Genomic DNA, 18,102 nt, shown 5'->3' with positions numbered 1-18,102 from the left:
CCCCCTTCTCAGAGCTTGGGGAGAAGCAGAAAGCAGAGGATGGGCAGATGGACCCTCGGCTGATGCTGATAGGACCTGGCAATAAACGGGGGTGTGAAGAACCACCAGGAGGCCTTCAGGCAGGGCTGGCTCCAGGGCAAGGGGCTGTCCTCAGAGGAAGGGTGGGGAGGAGAAAGCAGAGTGGTATACCCCAACATGTGTAATCGCAGTGGACGGAAACACCCAGGAGGGCATGCGGGCATGTCCCTATCACGTGTCTGCACACGTGGGGACTGGGGCATGGCTGGGAGGGACAGTAACGTGGGTGCGTGTGCAGGAGGGAGAAGGCGAACCCACAGGCAGGGGGCAGGGCCTGCATGGGCCTCCCGCGGGAAGGTCTGGGAGCCCAGACACAGACACGTGGATTCGTCACGAGGTAGTGTGACAACTGACACACTCAGCACTGCCCCCCCCCCCACAGACGGACGGACGGACAGACTCACAGAAGGGGCATGCGGGCATCACACTGAGACACAACCACGAAAGCACCCATCCCAAAAGTGACCAAGGCCTCGTGCTCTTCCGACCCGACCGGGTCCTGGACACACAAGCTGGACTGCCTCCCTGTGCCCGACAGTCCCAGACACACGCTCGCCCCCCAGCTCTCGATGGCTCCCCGCTACCTTACCTAAGGCCTCCCGCCGCCTCTGGAGATTCTCACTGCATCAGCACTGGAAATTCTCTCTTGCCTTTGCCTTAGACATCTCTCCTCTCCCCTGGCCTGTCAGGGCCCCACCATATCCTCACTGGACAGGCCCACGGCTCAGGAGAGAAGACACTCTCCCTCCGCCACCCTCCATGCCTCCCCACTATCTTGCCTGTCTGTGTCCCATCACATACCCAGTGGTTAGGCTCCCTCGCCACTCTCCACGGCCCCCCTCACCTCTGCCTGTCCGGACCACACCGTGTCCCCACTGCTGGGGCTTTCCATCACTTGGAACATCTGCGCCTCCTTAGGACTGTGCTGCTTGGGGACTGAAGACACTCTGCCCCTGTGGTGTCTGTAGCTCCCTATCACTGTGCACACTGGGGTCCGTTATCACCCCACTCGGGCACGGACACACTCCCCTTCTACCATCTGCTGTAGCTCCCCATTACCCCTGCCTGTCCATGCTCCATTATATCCCTGCTGGCTCCGCTCTGAAAACAATCTCCCCACCCTAATCCCCTCCCCATGGCTAAGCTTCTCCTCTGCGCTTCTCCTCTGCCTTTCGGTCCTCTGCCTTTCGGTCTCTCGGTCTCTCGTTAGCCCCGGTCTCTCGTTAGCCCCCAGGACTTGGGCGCTGGAGACGCTGCCCTCCCCCCGCCGCCCTCCCCCGCCCTCCCCCTGCTACCCCAAGGCCGCACCCTCCCAGCCCCCTGCGCTCACCTGATCGCAGCTGCTTTATGCGCCCGTTGCTGGCACTGGGGTCCACAGGCAGGAAGTCCTTGAACCAGGTGATCTCGGGGTCGGGGTTGCCGCTGGCGGCACAGAGCATGGTAGCTGTGCGCGTCCGCTCCACCACCTTCAGCTGGGGGCCCATGTCGATGTTGGGGAATCCAGGGGGCAGCTGGTCCTCTGAGGGTGGAGACGGGGGAAGAACAGGGCAGGGGGCCGGTTGCCACGTGGCCGACACTGCCGGGGGGGCAGGGGACCCAAGTTCAGCCCCTGCCTCGATGGGGCAGCTTCTGTGGCCCAGTGCCACGTGGGGGATGGGTCCCATGGGAGGGAGTGCCAGGGGCAATGGGGGAGGCGGGCAGGGGACAGAGTGCACAGGGCCAGACTGCAGCTTCTGGCTCGGGGCCACTCTGCCACCTAGGGGATGACTGGAGAGGTCTGGGGTGCGGGGGATTCTGAAGGTCACACTTGGGGTGGGGCCCTAGGATGTCACTCAACACCCCATAATGTCCAGGACACCCCCCTACCCAAGAGTGATCCAGCCCGTGTCAGCAGTGACACAGGAAAGACTTTCCCAGCGGGGAAGATGGGTCCTTTAGAGCACCCAGAGCTCGTTTTAAAAACGTAAACTCGGGGGGCGCCTGGGTGGCTCAGTGGGTGAAGCCGCTGCCTTCGGCTCAGGTCATGATCTCAGGGTCCTGGGATCGAGTCCCGCATCGGGCTCTCTGCTCAGCAGGGAGCCTGCTTCCCTCTCTCTCTCTCTCTCTCTGCCTGCCTCTCCATCTACTTGTGATTTCTCTCTGTCAAATAAATAAATAAAATCTTTAAAAAAAAAAACATAAACTCGGGCGCCGGGGAGGGGGGGCAGGGCCGAGTCAGTGAAGAGTCCACCTCCTCTTTTCGGCTCAAGTCATGATCTCAGGGCCATGGGATCAAGCCCCTTGTGGGGTGTCTGCTTGAGACTCTCGCTCTCCCGCTCCCTCTGCCCCTCACCCCATTTTTAAAAAACAAGAAGTAAATACAGACGTCCGTAAGCAGAAGCCCACTACGCTTGTGCCATACGCCCTTCCAGTGCGGTCCTCACCTCCGGGGGGACCCAGATCCTGGCCCACACTGCCCCACCAGCCTCGGCGGCCCCTTTCCGAGCCACCTTCACACTCTCTCTGTCCAGCCACACACACCTCACTGCTCCTCAGAGAGGTCAAGCTCCTTCCTGCATCCCCCTCGGCCTCTGCACCCAGGTGCCCTCAGGCTGGCATATAGCGGAGCCACACACCTCCTGGACTCCAGCATATCTGAGGCCAACTCTATCCTGTTGTGCCTGTGTCGCCCCCACACCCCCACGGCCCAATGCCGGGCCTGGCATACAGTAGGCGCTCAATAAATGCATGAAAACCTCAGTTCCAGTTGCTGTTAACCCACCAGAGTCCCCACGCCTCCAGGCCTCAGTGCCCCCAGGGTCTGGCCAGGGTCTGGCTTCCCTCCATGGTAAAGGTGATGGGAGAGCCACCAGAAGGAGAAAATGCCCCTTATGTCTGGTGCCCGGCAGGAACGTGGTCACTGGCGTGCCTGAGAACCTCACCAGACTCCATGACCTAATTGAGCTGGCGTCACGCCAGGGAAGGGAAGCAGCTCAGGGGGCCACCTGCTCCCCCACCCCCACTCTCCCCCTCCAGCACCTGACTCTGGGTGCCTTTTGCTCTGATCCAGAACACCCCCAGGTCCACTGTGGCCCTGCCATCCGCAATGGACAAAGGATTCCCCAGGGCCAGGGACGAGGCTCCTTGGTGCAAATTTAAACACGCACTCTCTCCATCACAGGCCAAAAGGAGTCCCCCCTCCCCCAGCAAATTCACACTGAAGCCTGAACCCCAGGACCTCACGGACTTTAAAGGGGGTGATTAAATTACAATGAGGCCACTGGGGTGGGTCCTAATCCAATCTGACGGGTGTCCTTGCAAGGAGGGGAGACCGGGACACAGACATGCCAAGGGACCAGCACATGACGACAGGGGGAGAAGACAGCTGCCTGCATGCCTAGGAGAGAGGCCCCAGGAGGGACTGGCCCGGCCAACACCCCAGTCTCAGACTTCCAGCCCCCCAGGACCAGGAGAGAATATGTCATTTAAGCTGCCAGATGGCTGCACTCGGTTACAGCAGCCCTGGCCAACCCATGTGATTCCCACCCTGATCCTGATGGCCAAGTGACAGCAAAACTGATCACGGGTGCGGGCTGGTGAAACTGAAGGTGAACACGCAGGAACGCGGGGGGTACAAAGCCTATGAGGCGGGGTGCCCCGTGGCCACCCTCCGGAGACCCCTGACCCTCAGCTCCGCATCTACCGTTTCCACGCGCCGTGCCCTAGAGGAGGAATGTGGAGTGGCTCGGAGCAGCATGGGCTGGTGCTAGCTTAACCAGCTATCCGCGGGGCCACATTATCTACACGCTGGGCCACCCACGGGAACCAAAACAAAGTCCAGACACACTGCTACGTGGACAGGTTGAGAGTGAAAGACAGTATAGATGAAGGGGCAAAAACCACTGTCCCGAGGCCAAACCCGGCCCTTGGCTTGTTTTTGTCAATAAAGTTTTACTGGCACACGGCCACGTCCCTGTGTCCACGTCATCCGCAGCAGCTTTCCGGCTACAACGGCAGAGCTGAGAAGCTGGGACAGAGACTCGGCTGCAGAGTCAAACATATTTCCTCCCTGGTGTTTTACAGAAAAAGCTGGCTGTCTTCTGGACCAGACGACGCTTATCCGCGTGCAGGAAAACGACACACAGAGGTCCAGAAGGAGCAGAGGGCTTGGTGGGTGGTGGGTGCTCTGGGGCACGGGACTGGGGGACTGACGAAGAGGTGGGTAAGAGACCACCATGAGAGAGAGATGGGAACTCCGGACACACCACTGGGGGAGGGGTACTTGGAGGGCAAAGTCCGGGTCCCAAGTCCTGAGCACTTTGTACCAAACACTCTACAGGCAAGTTGTCATGCCCTCCTCCAAGATGGGGCCTGTTTCACAGAGGGGGAAACTGAGGCTCAGTTTCAGCAGCTCTAGCTCATACAGCCAGACACAGACAGGCTGTGATTCATACCCAGGCCTGGCTAAACCCAGAGGAAGCTGGGCCGGACCAGCTTGGGCAGCTCCCACCCTCAATCTGGGGACTGGACCTACTCAAGTCTGAGGAGGAAGGGCTGGACCCTGTCCCACGTGGGTCAGGCCCTGATTGTCCTTCCTGGGCCTGAGGCCTGAAGTCCACAGGTGGCTCTGATTGGCTACCCATGACGTCACTGGAGGTTAAGGCCAAAACAACCCGGCCTGGCTTCTCGGCGCTCCAGGCCTGCCCGAGCGCGCCTGCTCACCCCAGAAGGCGGCCACGCCCACGCGAGTTCACACGTGAGCACTTCCCCTGTGTGCCTGCGGCCCCGGGGCCCCACCACTGCGCGCGTGGGTGGCAGCCAGCGGTGGGGGGGGGGGCGCTGGGTACCGAGAGCTCCTAATTAAACAAAAATGTTCATCGCGTACCACATTGTGCCCGATTCCTCGGAGTTTAATTAAAACAACAGCAAGGGAGGCGTGAGCAGGGTCCACAATCAGAGGGCGGGGGAGGGAGGCAGAGCTGGGCCCAGAGCTGGGCCAACGGTAGGGAGAGCCCTGGGACTCCGGGCCGCGGGAGGACAGGCGCTCCGGGGTCAAAGGCCCCGCGGGCTGGGCATCCAGCCCAAGCACCACGTCCTCCAGGCGGCCGGAGAACAGAGCAAAGCCAAGGAGGCCTTGATGGGGCCGGGGGGTGGGGGGGTGGGGAGGGTGGGGGGGGTTGCAGGGAGCACAGACGGCTCTTTCCCAGAGTCCCAGCCACTGGGCGGTTAATAGATTCACAGCATGTCCTTTTAACTCTCTGAGCGCTCACAATGGAGGCTGGCACGGGGGAGCGGGAGGCAGGCTGTTCCGTCTGTGCCCGGGAAAGGTCAGGGCAACCCTATCTGCTGGGAAGAGGCGAGGCGGGGCGGGCCAGGCCCGGGGCGAGCAAGCTCCCTGCCCCTCTCCTCCCCGCAGCCGGACAGGCTCCAAGACCCACGCGGAGGAAACTATGGGGCCTCTTGTTAAGCAGCCTGGATGTGCAGAGCGCTCGGAGGGAGGGACCCCGCACAGGCTGCACCCCAGGTCCAAGACCAAGTGCCCGGGGTGGGGGGGGCCAAGGTTCCGCCCACCCAGGCTGTGTTGCCCTGGAGAGGCTTTAGCATGCCAGCCCGGGCGCCCCAGAAGGGCTGGTGGCAGCCGCCCCCATAAACTTGGAGTATGGACAGTGACGCTTGGGGAGCTGGAGTCAGCCAAGAGCTGGGTCCCTGCGGGAGGGCAGGGTGGGGGGGCACAGCCTCTCCCGCGCATGCGCCACCTCCCTGGACCACGTGGCGCCCCCTCGCGGTGAGCCTCATTATTCCCCACCCCAGAGGTGAGGGAGGTGAGGGAGGTGAGGGAGGTGAGGGGCTGCAGTTCCCAGGGGCTTAACTTGCCCAGGGTCCCAGAGCTAGAGAGGCTCACACCCCCTTGTCACAGAGCAGGCTGGAGGGAGCAGCGGGGGGGGGGGGGGCTGTGGCGAGGCTGTCTGAAGGGTGCAGTTTGACAAGGAGAACGCAATTTCCTAATGTCCCCCACCCGCAGGGTTAGCCAGCAGCCCAGCAGTGTTCCCGAAGGATCTGGGTGAATGCAAGCGAGGTGGTGGGCAGCTGTTTGTGCCTGTCCAACATCTATTCCTCCTTTGTCCCTTTGGCAGACCCGCCCCTTGCTGATCCTGTCTGTGTGGGCTGGCACACCCCTGACTCCAGGAAGGACTCTGCCAACGGGAGTATTTGTTCCTTGGGCCACAGTAACTGGCTCGCGGATGGCTATCTAACCCAGCTTCGGCAAGGAGTCATCGTCCTAGGCCACCTGGTCCTATCTTTGGGGTAGGGGCTTGGGTGCCTGGAGCTACTGGGGTCATCCCACTGAGGATAGTCACTTATGGAAGAAAACACACCCAGAGGCAGCGAGACGGTGAGACCTAAGAACACTGCGTGAGTTCCTGGATCTAGCCTAACCTGAAGCTGCTGCCTCCACGGGCAGTCTCATTACAGAGATCAATGCATTTTCTTTCTTATGTGAACCGGTTTGAGGTGGATCATCTCTTGGAATCAGAGCAGCATGATTAAGATGATAAATGGGAATGACACTAGTCCCTTAACACCGCTCTTTCCTGTAAAAGCTCAACAAATCCCCACTGGCAGGCTCTGGGCCACACTGGGCGTAACAGGCTGGGGAAGCAAGATCAAGGTTCCCCAAGGAGAAAATCCAACATTTTCAATGATTCAAAAGCCCAGGGCCTGGTTCCTCCCCCACCCATCGGAAGGAGCCCAGTACCTCGGAGGACAGTGAGCTTGGCGTGGACCGTGACCTCCCCGACGGAGTTCTGGGCCACGCACTCGTACACATTCTCATCCCGGGGTGTCCGTAGTGGCTGGATCCTCAGCACGGCCCCCGCGCTCTGGTCGAACTCGATTGTCTGTCATGGGCAGGGGAGAGGGAACAAGGGGAGGCTGAGGTCTCCGGGGAGGCGGGCAGAGGAGCTGGGGGCTGGACCGTCCCTGCGGACAAGCGTCCCATGCAAACCGGAACCCGGGCCCGGGTCGACGCAAGCAGAAGGGCCTGTGTGTACGTGGGTGTGTGAGGAGCACAGGCCGGTATGTGTGGCAGGCGGGGTGAGGCATGTCGGCTGTGGAAGCGTGTGCGTCTGATTGTGTGTGTGTTACAGGGTGGTGCGTGAGACTCCGTGTGCAAGATGGGAAAGAGAGAGTGTAGCCTTGCTCAAGGCCACACAGTACACGGCCGGCAAAGGAAGCCAGCCTGGCCGGGCCCTCACTAAGCAGGCAGACGGGGCCTGGCCAGGAAGCGGGGAGAGCGGCCGGAGGCCACAGAGGGTGGCTGCCGGGCCTGGCTGCCCGTGTTACATCTGGGAGATGTGTCTGGGACACCCGTGTCTGAGCATGGCTGAGCCGCTGGGGCCCCGTCTTGGGAGAGGGTGCCGGCCCCAGACTGTGTCTCCTCAGCCCCGACTCACCTCAAAGCGCTGCGAATTGACCTTCTTGCCTTTCTTGTTCCAGGTCACCCGTGGCTTGGGGTCGCCCGTGGCCTGACACACAAAGGAGGCCACACCCCCTGACACACCAATCTGGTCCTTGGGTTCTTTGATGAACCTGGGGGGCTCTGGAGACAGAGTAGGAGGAGGAAAGGTCTGGTGGGCCCAGGCATGAGCCCAGGAGCCCATGGGGCCATGCAAACCCGCCCTCCCTCCTCATGCCCACCCCAGAGACCACAGCCACACACGCTCACATTTACTTCCAACCTCACGTGGGCCACAGAGGATGGTGGGAGGGGAGCCCTTCCCCAAGACTCTGGGGTCCTCAGATTTAGCACCTGGAAGTCCTGTGTGGGGTGCCCAGCCAACCCTGGAGAATCCCTGGCCTGAAAAAGACTTGCAAGGAGATAAGCCCCTGGTGGGGCACGTGGGGAAACTGAGGCATCAAACAGGGAAGCAAGGGATGACCAAGGGATCTGAGGACACCGCTGGCATTGGAACCCAGGGCTCCAGCCTCTCAATCCGTGGGAGGCGTCCAGACACCGGCCAGCACTAGAAGCAGGAGCTCAGAAAGGCTGATCCTGTTTCCGAGGCATAAGATGCTAACAACCAGAAGAGCAAGTGTTTGCTGAGTGCCTAGTGTATGCAGCGGTGCAGTTCAGTAACACCTAACTTTGAGGACGATGAGCAAAGCCTTGGCTTGGACACACACAGCCACCACCGGCCCAGCAGGGATTTGAACCCGTCTGGCTCCGTAGGCCACATTCCTGGCCCCTCCAGGAGATCTGATGTATGAACTCTCTCCCGGCAAGTCTCCAGTGGGGCCTGCGGGGTCTTTAACCCCCAGCAGCCTCGACGCCGGGCGTGGACAGGCCACTGCATCCTGTGAAAGTACCTCCCCTCGCATTCTCGGTTCTGACTCTGCACGGTAACCGCGGGAGGGCCCAAGGCGATCCTGGCTTGCCCCTTGCTGTTGGGATTGCTACAGCGGAGCGCAGGAAGGGAATTCAGCGACTCTTGAGGTTTTTTGAGCGACAGATTCAAGGGCTGCGGCGGGTTGGCGAGGCCCTCCGGGAAGCCACCTCGCTATCCAACAAAAGGGGACGGACTACGTGTCCTCGGGGCCACCCCGAAGTGGGACGCTGGGCAGCACCAAGGGACAAGGGGGCTTTCCTAACTCCTAGGGCAGAACAGCAAGATCTCAACAGCGAGGGGCTGAGAATGTAGCGGATGTTACTCTTTGCACTAAAAGAAAACTCAAGAGGGTGGGCAGAAAACCTGGGGGGGGGGGGCGGGAGTGTGCGCGCACGCATGCGCACTCATGAAGGCTGCCCCAGGAGAGAAACCAGGTGGCTAGACACCGGGAGGGGGAGAGAGGCTTCCTGCTTGGTACCTTTTTGAGATTTACAGCTGTTTAAAGATAAACGGAAATTATTTCTTCAAATCATTCTTTGAACAAAACGGGGTGCCCATCCCGGCGGCCTGGGCGGCCTCCCCTCCCTTCCTTGAGGCTGTGCTCCCAATGATGCGACCGCGCGCGGCTTTACCCGCAATCCCTGTCTTCTAAAATCCACAGGCCCTGCGCGCAGGCATGTGCGGCCTCAGACAGCTCCTCGGGACCCCTGCGAAGCCGTGGTGGTTAACCACGCGCGGACTCCAGGTGGAGAAGCTTGCGTGAGGCCACCCTGCCCAGGGGGGCAGCGCCCGCATTTGGACCTGGGTCTTTCTGTCCACAGGCGCGAGTCTGGGGTTCCCATCGCCTCCAGGGCTCGAGCCTGATCGGGATGTTTTGCCGAGCTCCGCGCTCTGCCTGCCCTGGTGGCTCCTCCTCCAAGCCTCAGGAATGGCGACTGGGGCCCTGCGTGTCCCCAGCTGAAGTCACAGAGGAAAGTCACTGTGGCCGGGTCAGGAATCTTACTTGGGGGAAATTCTCTCTTGGGAGCCCCTGGAAGGAAGGGCAGAAGTGAGCTCCGGGAGGCATCCAGCTGCTGCCTGTTTAAGACTCCGAGCTGGGACACACCCCCAGCAGCGGGAGGGGGGGGGCAAGAGCAGGGAGCCCCTGCTCTTCTTTCTCCGCAGGAGTCCCTCCTTCCTTCATCTGGCAGCTTCTACCTCAGCTAGGCCAGCACCTCCCCCAGGGAGCCTTCTCAGATTACCGCAGGCTGGGTCAGGAGCTCCTCCGCCCCCCACCTCTGCCTGGATATCCCCCATCACAGCCTTGGTCGTGGTGTGCCAAAATCGCTTGTTATATCGGGTGGGCATGGGGTGGGCATGGGGTCTCCGGGACGCCACTGATCCGGTGGTCACCTCTCTGGTGACCCGTGACGGCCACTGAACTCCGGACCCCATGTAACAGCCCACTCGCTCCCCCACTCAGCCCATCTCCAGGCGGCTCTGGGGTCACAGAGAGACTAGAAGAGCCCTGTCCGCTCACTGCACCCCGATTAGAAAACTTCCTACAGACGCTTGGATTCTCTCCGTTGGATGAACCCTCCCCTCCTCTTTTTGGCAAAGGGGCCCCGACACAAGACAGATGCCCTGGGGTACGGCAGCCACGGTGGGGTCCTGGGCCAGGTGGCACTCAGCGCTGGTTTTGTACCCGGCACACAGAGAAGCAAAACTGGGGGTCAGGGAGGATGAGGGACGTACGCAGGGTCACTCAGTTCGTGGTGGACAGGGGCTGGGATTATTCCACCGGGGGTCTAAACCAGGGCCCTACCCCAGCAAGGGCACGTTTGATAAATAGGGTTGTGGGTCCTCATCCCTGGGAGCATATCCCAGGTGTCCCCCTGGCTTCGCTCAGAGCGGTGACACCCCCGCACAGAGGCTGGGAGAGAGCCTGAACTCTGTTTTCCACTCTGGACTCTAGAGAGGAAAATCCAAGGCCGGCGCGGGAGACCCACCCACCCGCCTGTCCCCTCCAACCCTGCCTGGGCCAGCCCCACAGCATCCTGGGAAGGCCCCATGGGATCTGAGGCCCTTTCTAGAGCAGCAGTCGCTCCTCTTGGCGCTGGCTGCTGGTTTCGGCTGCCCACATGGGCTCTCTGTGGCCTGACGGCCCCCACCCTCCGTGGCTCCCCAGGGGCCTGGGCCATTCCCTGAAGCTGGCTGCGCAAATCACGGTGGGTCCCAGAGGACGGAGCTCCTGTGACACAGACCCGCCCCTGGAGGCAAGATGCCTCGGCCTTGGAGACGCGGACCTGGGCTTGAGTGTAGGGCAGTACAGGACACCTGAAGTAACACAGTAACAATGCCTGGGCTGAGGGGACACCCACCGGGCCTGCTTCCGATGCACAGCAGGTGCTAATATCCTGGGTCACCTCCCTCTCACTGCTTGCCTGAACCAGCGTCTTCACCTCGCCCTGCTCCTCCAGCTCAGGCCCCCAAGCCCCTGGCAGTACCACCAACAACCCACAACTGAAAATGCTCCTCACAGTGACCACCAGAGGGCGCCGGTGAGCAGGTAACTCTGTTCTATCCTCCTCTGCCTACTGCCCCACTAGGGCTCCCACCTCTGGGGAACAGAAGCCCAAGCCTCCTCTGAAGCCCCCTGAGGCCCTGCAAGACCTGCTCTGGCCCCTCCCTACCCCTTCCTCCTCCCTCTCTCCCCCTCATCCTCTCTGCTCCAGCCACATGGGCCCCCTAGCTGTTCTTCCAACACCCTGGGTCCTGCCCCAGGCCCTTTGCACATACTGCTCTCTCTGCTTGGGAGTTTCCCCCACACATGCATAGGGTGCACTTCTCAGCTCCTTTAGGTCTCTGCTCAGAGGCCGCCTCACTGAGACCTTCCTTCATGTTCTCCCGCCAGTGGCTAAACCAGTGCCTGGCACACAGTAGGTGCTTATTAAAGACACACTGAATGAATGAGACCACAGGTCGCATGGTCACACAACAGAGCCAGGATTTAAACCCAGGCCAGGGCAGTCTCCAAATCCCGCAGCCTCCCTCAACCACAGTGGGCTTCTGGCTCTGGCAGCCTCAGTTTCTCCAAGGCCAGTAATTATCCCTGGAGCAAGCATCAAAGGAGTAAACTTATTATTTATTCAACCAGTGTAAGTTAAACCAGTGATTTTCACCCAGGGCGGTGGAGGCGGGGATGGGTAGTGAGACATTGCCTACAGACGTCTGTGGTCATGGCTGTCAGGACTGGGGATGTTCCTGGCATGGAATGGGGGGGTCAGGAATGCTGCTTGACGCCCCCCCACACAGTGCCTGGGATGCCTTGCCCCCGGGAACAACCTGACCCTGCCTTAAATGAAGGAACAAAATGCTAAAATGCTTGTGGTCTTCGACTTGCTGTTCCCACTGTGGGGAACAGAGCCCAGGAACGCACAGGCCCTACAAAGTGACCAGACAGATCCCAGCCCAGCCGTGGCTTGTAGCTACTTCCTGGCGGTCATGAAACCTCGCCATGGTTCAATTTCCCCATCTGTACAATGGGAACGATGAGAACCGTATTTATCCCATCAGGCTGATCTGAATGTGTCAGGCATCCACTAAAAAAACAACATGAGAACAGGAAAAGGCACATATCGCTGAGGCAAGTGTGCGAGTCTCTGGTGTTCTTGTCCAGTGGTCGAAATTATTGGGCTCGTGGGAGCATGGGATTGTGGGCCTACTACGTGCCAGGCCGTATTCTCATGTGTCTTTGCCACGGGAATGCTGAGGTGTGGATCTGTTATGAGTCTCATTCAGTCAAGGTGGAAATGGCAGCTGAGAAGAGGTTGAGTCACTAGCCCAAGGTCACACAGCAGGTTGAAGGCAGAGCCAGGATTCAAACCCAGACTAACTACAGATGCCACTTTCTTTCCTGCTGGCCTGACCTTGTGTGTCCCCATGGGCCTGAGTGATACCACCTCTAGGCCCCCGTGGTAAGTTCGTTCTTGATGTCGGGACCAGGATGAGGGAAAGGACCCTCATCCTTTCCATGCTGCATCCAGAAACAAAGCCTTGCCCACCCCAAACTACACTAAGCCCTTTCTTCACCTCCAGGCATTTCTGTGGGCTACCACCTTCTCCGGTAATGCCCTTTCCGCCAGCAAACTCCTACACAGCCACAAAGCCCCAGCTCCAATGCCCTCTTTCCCAAGAAGCCTCTCCTGGCTCCACCTGGGAAGGTTTGGTTGCCTGTAAGTATCTGCCACCCGGGGGGCCTGGTGTTTCTATGTGGGGCAAGGGAAGGTGAACCCTGTGGCTTCAAGTAAGTCCCTCTGAGCCTCAGTTTCTCTCACTGCAAAATGGGGGAGGGAATGGAACCATCCGGCTGGAGGGAGGTGAAAGAGGTCAAGTCTGTACTTGGCAATGCCCGTGGTACAAAGCTAACGCTGGGGAAATGGCCATCATCGTCATTACCATTACTGCTTTTAATACCATCATGATTATTGGCCTCTGAGCCTCCCAGGACCGGCGCCCAGCAGGCACTTCGCTCAGCCTCCTTCATGGGGCACACAGGCGCTGTGTGGCCACACTTGGGGCCCTGGGGAGGAGGTGGGACACAGGCACTCACACGCCCAGACACGGACTCGGATGCCCACACGTCCCGCACCACCAGACTCTTACCTTCCGCTGCGCAGCCTCCGACCAGCAGGACCACGAGGAGGCCCACGGGACCAACCACAGATGCCACGCCGGGGCCCCAGGCAGGCGCCATGCTTGGTAGCCACCTGCAGCCTCCGGCCTCCGCCCTAGAGGGGGACGGCCACCCCCCCGGCCCTCACAAAGAGGCCTCGAGCCAAGCCGAGCGTCAGACGGGGCAGCGTCTGCAGAGACAACGGAGGCACAGTGAGAGGGGAAGGAAGAGAAGCAATCCAGGGAGCCTTCATGGAGGCAGCAGCGGGAGGATCGGAGAGGGACGGAGGAGAGGGACGGGATGGGGGAAAGGGTTGCAGGACAATGAGGGGGGTTCGCAGGGCGATGACGGGGCAGAAGGAAAGGGCTGAGCCTGGGCTGAAGGTCTGTGTCCCCCACATCCCTGAAATGAGTCCCACCCTCCCTGGGACAGTGCTAGGAGCCTGGGCCTTCGGGAGGGGATTCGGCTACAAGGGTGCGACCCTCAGGAATGGGCGCAGTGACTTGTGAAAGAGACGCCTCGGGGCTCCCTTACCCCCTCTGCCTCATGAACACAGGGCGACAAGAGGGCCGGCCGGGAAGCAGGGAGCAGCCCTCACCAGACCCCAGCTCTTCGGGCACCGTGATCTTGGACTTCCGCCTCCAGCCCCGAGAGACAGCCACGTCTGCTCTCGGGAAGCCACCCCTATGGTATTTCGGTCAGCAGCCCCAGTGGACGGAGACAGCCCCCAGCCACCCGCTGACGGCTGACTGCAGGTAAGCCTCCGCTCTGAGGGAGCCGGGACCTCAGACCCCCACCGAGCGCCCAACCAAGACTGGGCACCAGCTCCGGGGTCCTGAGTACCTGCTGCCACCCTCCCGGGCTGGGCCTCTGGAAGGACAAGGCTCCAGCGACTGCTGCCGGCTGTCTCTGCACCCCACCTCGGCCCCTGCTCAGCCCACGGACGGATCTGCCCCCGACACACCTGTCAGGCCCTGCCCCCTGCCCTGTTCTAAAGCCTCTGTGGCTCCCGCTGCCCCCAGAGGAAGCCACTCCTGCTGATCTCACTTCCTCCTCTCCTGGAGGGGTAGCTGGGCAGCCTGAGCTCAGTCCTGCCGGCTGGCCTCTGCCCCTGCGGGGCCTTCTGCAGGGACTGCTGTGCCCCCACCACCTGTGATGGCTCTGAGTTGTCACTTCCTCCGGTAGCGCTCCCGCCCCCCACCCCCGCGCCCCAGTCCACATCCCACAGCCTCAGTCATGAGTAAGGCCATCATCCTCCCCACTTTAGCCCAGTTTGCAAATTACATGCGAATGTTAATCACTCTGCGTCTGTTTCTCCCACCAGATTCTAAACTCTTCTGGGATAGAAGACTCCCTCCTCACCGGGGCCAAAGCCCCTCCCCGGTCTCCACTGTGGCCAGAGCCGGGCAGAGACGCGGCCTCCACAGCCCCGGTCAGCCCCACACCCATCCCAGGCCGTGCCCCGGGCGGGCCCCGGCCACGACCACAGGGACGGGGGCCATATAATGATGGGGCGGCCCCTGTGATTCTGGCTCCCAAAATACCCAGCTGCGGTCACCTCGCCCAGCCCCAGAGAGGCCCCAGGAGGAGGCTGGGCTGCTGGCGGCCTGGTCATGGCTCAGGGATGGGGGTGGGGAAGCCGGGATGGGAGAGGGAGGGTTGCAGCAGGGGCGGGACTCAACCTGCACATAGTCAGACCACAAGCACAGGCCGATCAGAGAACATGTGGGTCCATGCAGAGGCCACGGGTAAACAGCATGACCAGACACGTGCACAGGGTCACGGTCGGGCAGACGACACACACATACGGTTGGGCTACAGGCAAACAGAACCACGGAGGCCAATCAGAGGTCTGTGGTGCGCAGACGCGAAACCAGGACTCGAGGACCTCAGACTCAGATGTGTGCATGCAGCCAGGCCACGGGGACCGTGGTCGTGGAGGCAGCACGGAGCCAGGCCACGGAAATGGACCGTGCAGGCTGCACGCCTGGCTTGCTTGAGCCAGACTGTAAACACAGGGGCTCAAGCCAGACCCCTTGTCTAAGGACAACAGCCCACAAGTTGCAATCCTGGACACACTTAGACGTAACCAGCTGGGAACCAGGCAGGTTGAAAAGAGAAGCCTAGGGCACAGCCCCTTCACCCCATCAGCCGTGCCCCAAGAGGAAGGTGGAGGCCCCAGATGGGGAAAAGAGCCCACAGGCCGCTGGCGCCAGGGTGACCATGGCAGCTGGCCCCACCCACGGACACACGTCTTGGGGGGGCACATCAGAGCAGTGGGCTTTGGCCCAGACCACTTGGGTCAGCCGGGCCGGCCCTCAGAGGGCCTCTTGGGAAACTGAGGCCACAAAGGAAGCCCGCAGCCCAGGGGAGCTCACACTCAGGACCGCTAGGCCCCCCATGGACCCCCAAGAGGGGGACCTCCTGCTCGACTTCATTGTCCTCCCACAGAATGCGGGCCTGGGAAGGGGCCACCTGCACAGAGGTGACCTCCTGCTCCAACCACAGCCCCCCCGCTCCCCACACCCCAAGAGAGCCGGGGCAGCCGCCTTCAGAACAGAGCGGCCCTGAATTACCCTGGGGCTCAGAGCCCCCGCCTCGCAGGGCCCACGCCTTCTGGATGTCTGGGCAGGACGGGGCTGATCCGGGCGTGGGCTTCTCCAAATCTGCCACGCCAGCCTGCCGCAGGAGGGGGGCCCTGCGCTGGGGGCTGCCGGGGTCTGGACCATCCCACGGGAATGGGGGCAAGAGGTTGGGGCAGACTGGCGGAGGAGAGGGCCGTGCACCGCACGGAAGAGAAAACGTGCCGAGGTCTCTCAGGACCCTGTCCTCCCCAAGGAACTGGCCATGCTGGCGGCAGTGCCCCCCCCACCCCATCCTCCTGTCCCTCCCTCTCCCTGGAGGACTCTGGGTGGAGTCTCCCACCCAGGGCCAGGGCAAGTGGTCTCAGCTCTGCCCGGATCCGTCCCATTTCCCGCCCCTTCTTCCACCTCCACCTGGGTGCAGCCCTGCCGTTGCCCATCGGGACCAACGCACCATCGCCTGCAGTCGCCCCCACGATCTGTCCTCCCCCTGAAGGCAGAAGGTGCCTGAGTCAGGTCCCGCCCTCCTCTGCCCACAGCCCTCCAGGGCTCCCACCTCCCTGGGGTAAAAGCCCAAGTCCTCCCCTGACCCCCTAGACCCTGCACGATCTTCCCCATTCCCTCCCTGCCTTTCCCTCCCTCCCTCTGCTCCAGCCACACAACCCTCACTCTTCCTGCCCCAGGGCCTTTGCACGTGCTATGCCCGCTGCCCAGATTTGATATTATTTAGCTGGGAACGAAAGGGTGAATGGGAACAGGAAGGGTGTCCCCACACAAGGAGCAGCATGAAGAAAGGCAAGAAGCAGAACCCAGAGACCCTAGAAGAGAGATCAGGGCAGAGAGGTCAATATGGGCTGGACCCACAGGGCGTCAAGGAGCCCCTGGCAGCTCTGGGCTGGGAGGGACATGCCTGGGTTGGCCCTGGCCAAGCCCCCTCCCTGCCCCCACTTGCAGCAAAGCAGCCTGGGCCACCACCCCTGCCACTGCCAAGAAAAGGAAACTGAGGCAGGTGCCTTTGGGCCACATGATGCCTCAATCCCTGAGTTCCTAGATGATGGTGTGGCCGCTAACAAGGGAGCAGTCAGTCCCCTGTGGGAGTCGCAGAGAATAACCTGGATGGCAAATGAGTCTGGGCTTCAGGGAGGGTGGAAAATGGCCTGTGGGCCTGGAACTGAGGGCCAGGGAGGGACCCCTGGCCACTGGTGACCCAGCTTCCTCCGGGGCCGGTGCAGAACTATCCGTCTGGTCTTGGCAGCCGGCCGGAGGCAGGTGCTCCCTTTCACAGACCACAACACTGAGGCTCACAGAAGAGCCCCAGGCCCCAACTAGGCGGGACCCCGGGCCCAGAGCCCACATTTCATCCCATAACCGTGTCCTTCCCCAGCCTCTGTGTGACCTCAGCAAACCGGACGATCCTTTCTGAGCCCAATACAGACTGCTGGGCAGCCTCTGGGGGCTCGGAGCCTTGATAACAGGGGGTGGAAAGATACCCATGCTTGCTGGTCGCCAGGGCGTGGGTCACGAGATCCTGGAGCCAGCCTTGTGTACCCACGCGGAGCAGGGAGCATAAAGGGGCAATTATGACCCAGGACGGGGAGGCAAATAGGCTCTGTGTCACCCGCCCGAGATGCTGTCTCCTGAGGCTCGAGGACACCCCAGTGCCTCTCCCTGCCCGCACCTCAGAGTCTGTCCTATCCTGGAGGGGGGGTACCCAAGGGTTCCTGTGCCCAACCCAATCCTCAGCGGGCTTGCACGGCCCCAGGCCAGGGAAGGTACAACGGGTGACCCTGGCAGTGGGGCATAGGGGGGAGCACCCCCAACCCCGAACCTGCATGACCTCCACCCCACCCCCCCGCGCCACTCCCTCCCTTCCCGGCCTACAGACTGGTCTGCTGCCTGGAATGGCTTTTCCGAGGCAGACCCTCAAGGGTAGGACCCGGGCTTCCAGCCTTCCTGGATCACTGTGTCCCCAAAGTGTCCAGGAGGGTCTACCTCCAGCTCTGTGGTCACTGGTGGGCTCCAAGTGGCTCCAGCCAAGCCCCTCTCCCTCTCAAGGCCTCAGTGTCCCCTCCCCCACCCCCCAAACAGGAAAAGGGCTCAGGGTGGGGCCGGGCGGGGTCAGCCCTGCCAACCTTCCGAGAATGGGCTAACACCGGCCAAGGGATCCGCCTCTAATTAACCATAGATTTGGATCGGGTGCTGTCCCCAAGGGTCACTGCAGCCAGGAAGGTGTGGATGAGAAAGGAGCCCGGCCCAGTCCCAGAGGGAGGAAACGGTAATGCCAGCCAGGTGCCCCCGCCACGTGCTAAGCCCTCTTCTATGCTCCCCACGCGTCCTTCCACTAGACAGATGAGGACTTGAGCTCAGAGAGGGGTAACCGCCGGTGAGGGGCAGGCAGCATGGGGAGACGGGGCTGGGCTGA

The 18,102-nt window shown here is 61.4% G+C and overlaps 1 protein-coding gene across 5 annotated transcripts in view; it reads right to left on the bottom strand.

Annotated features, from left to right (window-relative positions):
* PTPRS (protein tyrosine phosphatase receptor type S) overlaps window positions 1-18,102 on the bottom strand; it is a 94,733-nt gene that overhangs the window by 44,965 nt on the left and 31,666 nt on the right. For all 5 annotated transcript variants that reach the window (XM_044254476.1, XM_044254478.1, XM_044254479.1 and 2 more), the window contains exons 2-5: window positions 13,089-13,288; window positions 7,512-7,657; window positions 6,815-6,956; window positions 1,409-1,597 (exon numbers count right to left, since the gene is read on the bottom strand). In XM_044254476.1, coding sequence (XP_044110411.1) covers window positions 1,409-1,597; window positions 6,815-6,956; window positions 7,512-7,657; window positions 13,089-13,179 — 568 coding nt within the window. In that variant the 5' untranslated portion in view covers window positions 13,180-13,288. The remainder of the gene's footprint in view (window positions 1-1,408; window positions 1,598-6,814; window positions 6,957-7,511; window positions 7,658-13,088; window positions 13,289-18,102) is intronic.

The sequence above is a fragment of the Neovison vison genome, chromosome 6, assembly GCF_020171115.1.
Source record: "Neovison vison isolate M4711 chromosome 6, ASM_NN_V1, whole genome shotgun sequence".
In the NCBI taxonomy this organism is placed as follows: Eukaryota; Metazoa; Chordata; class Mammalia; order Carnivora; family Mustelidae; genus Neogale; species Neogale vison.
The sequence above is the reverse complement of the archived record's forward strand: the minus strand, read 5'-3'. Positions and strand labels throughout refer to the sequence as shown.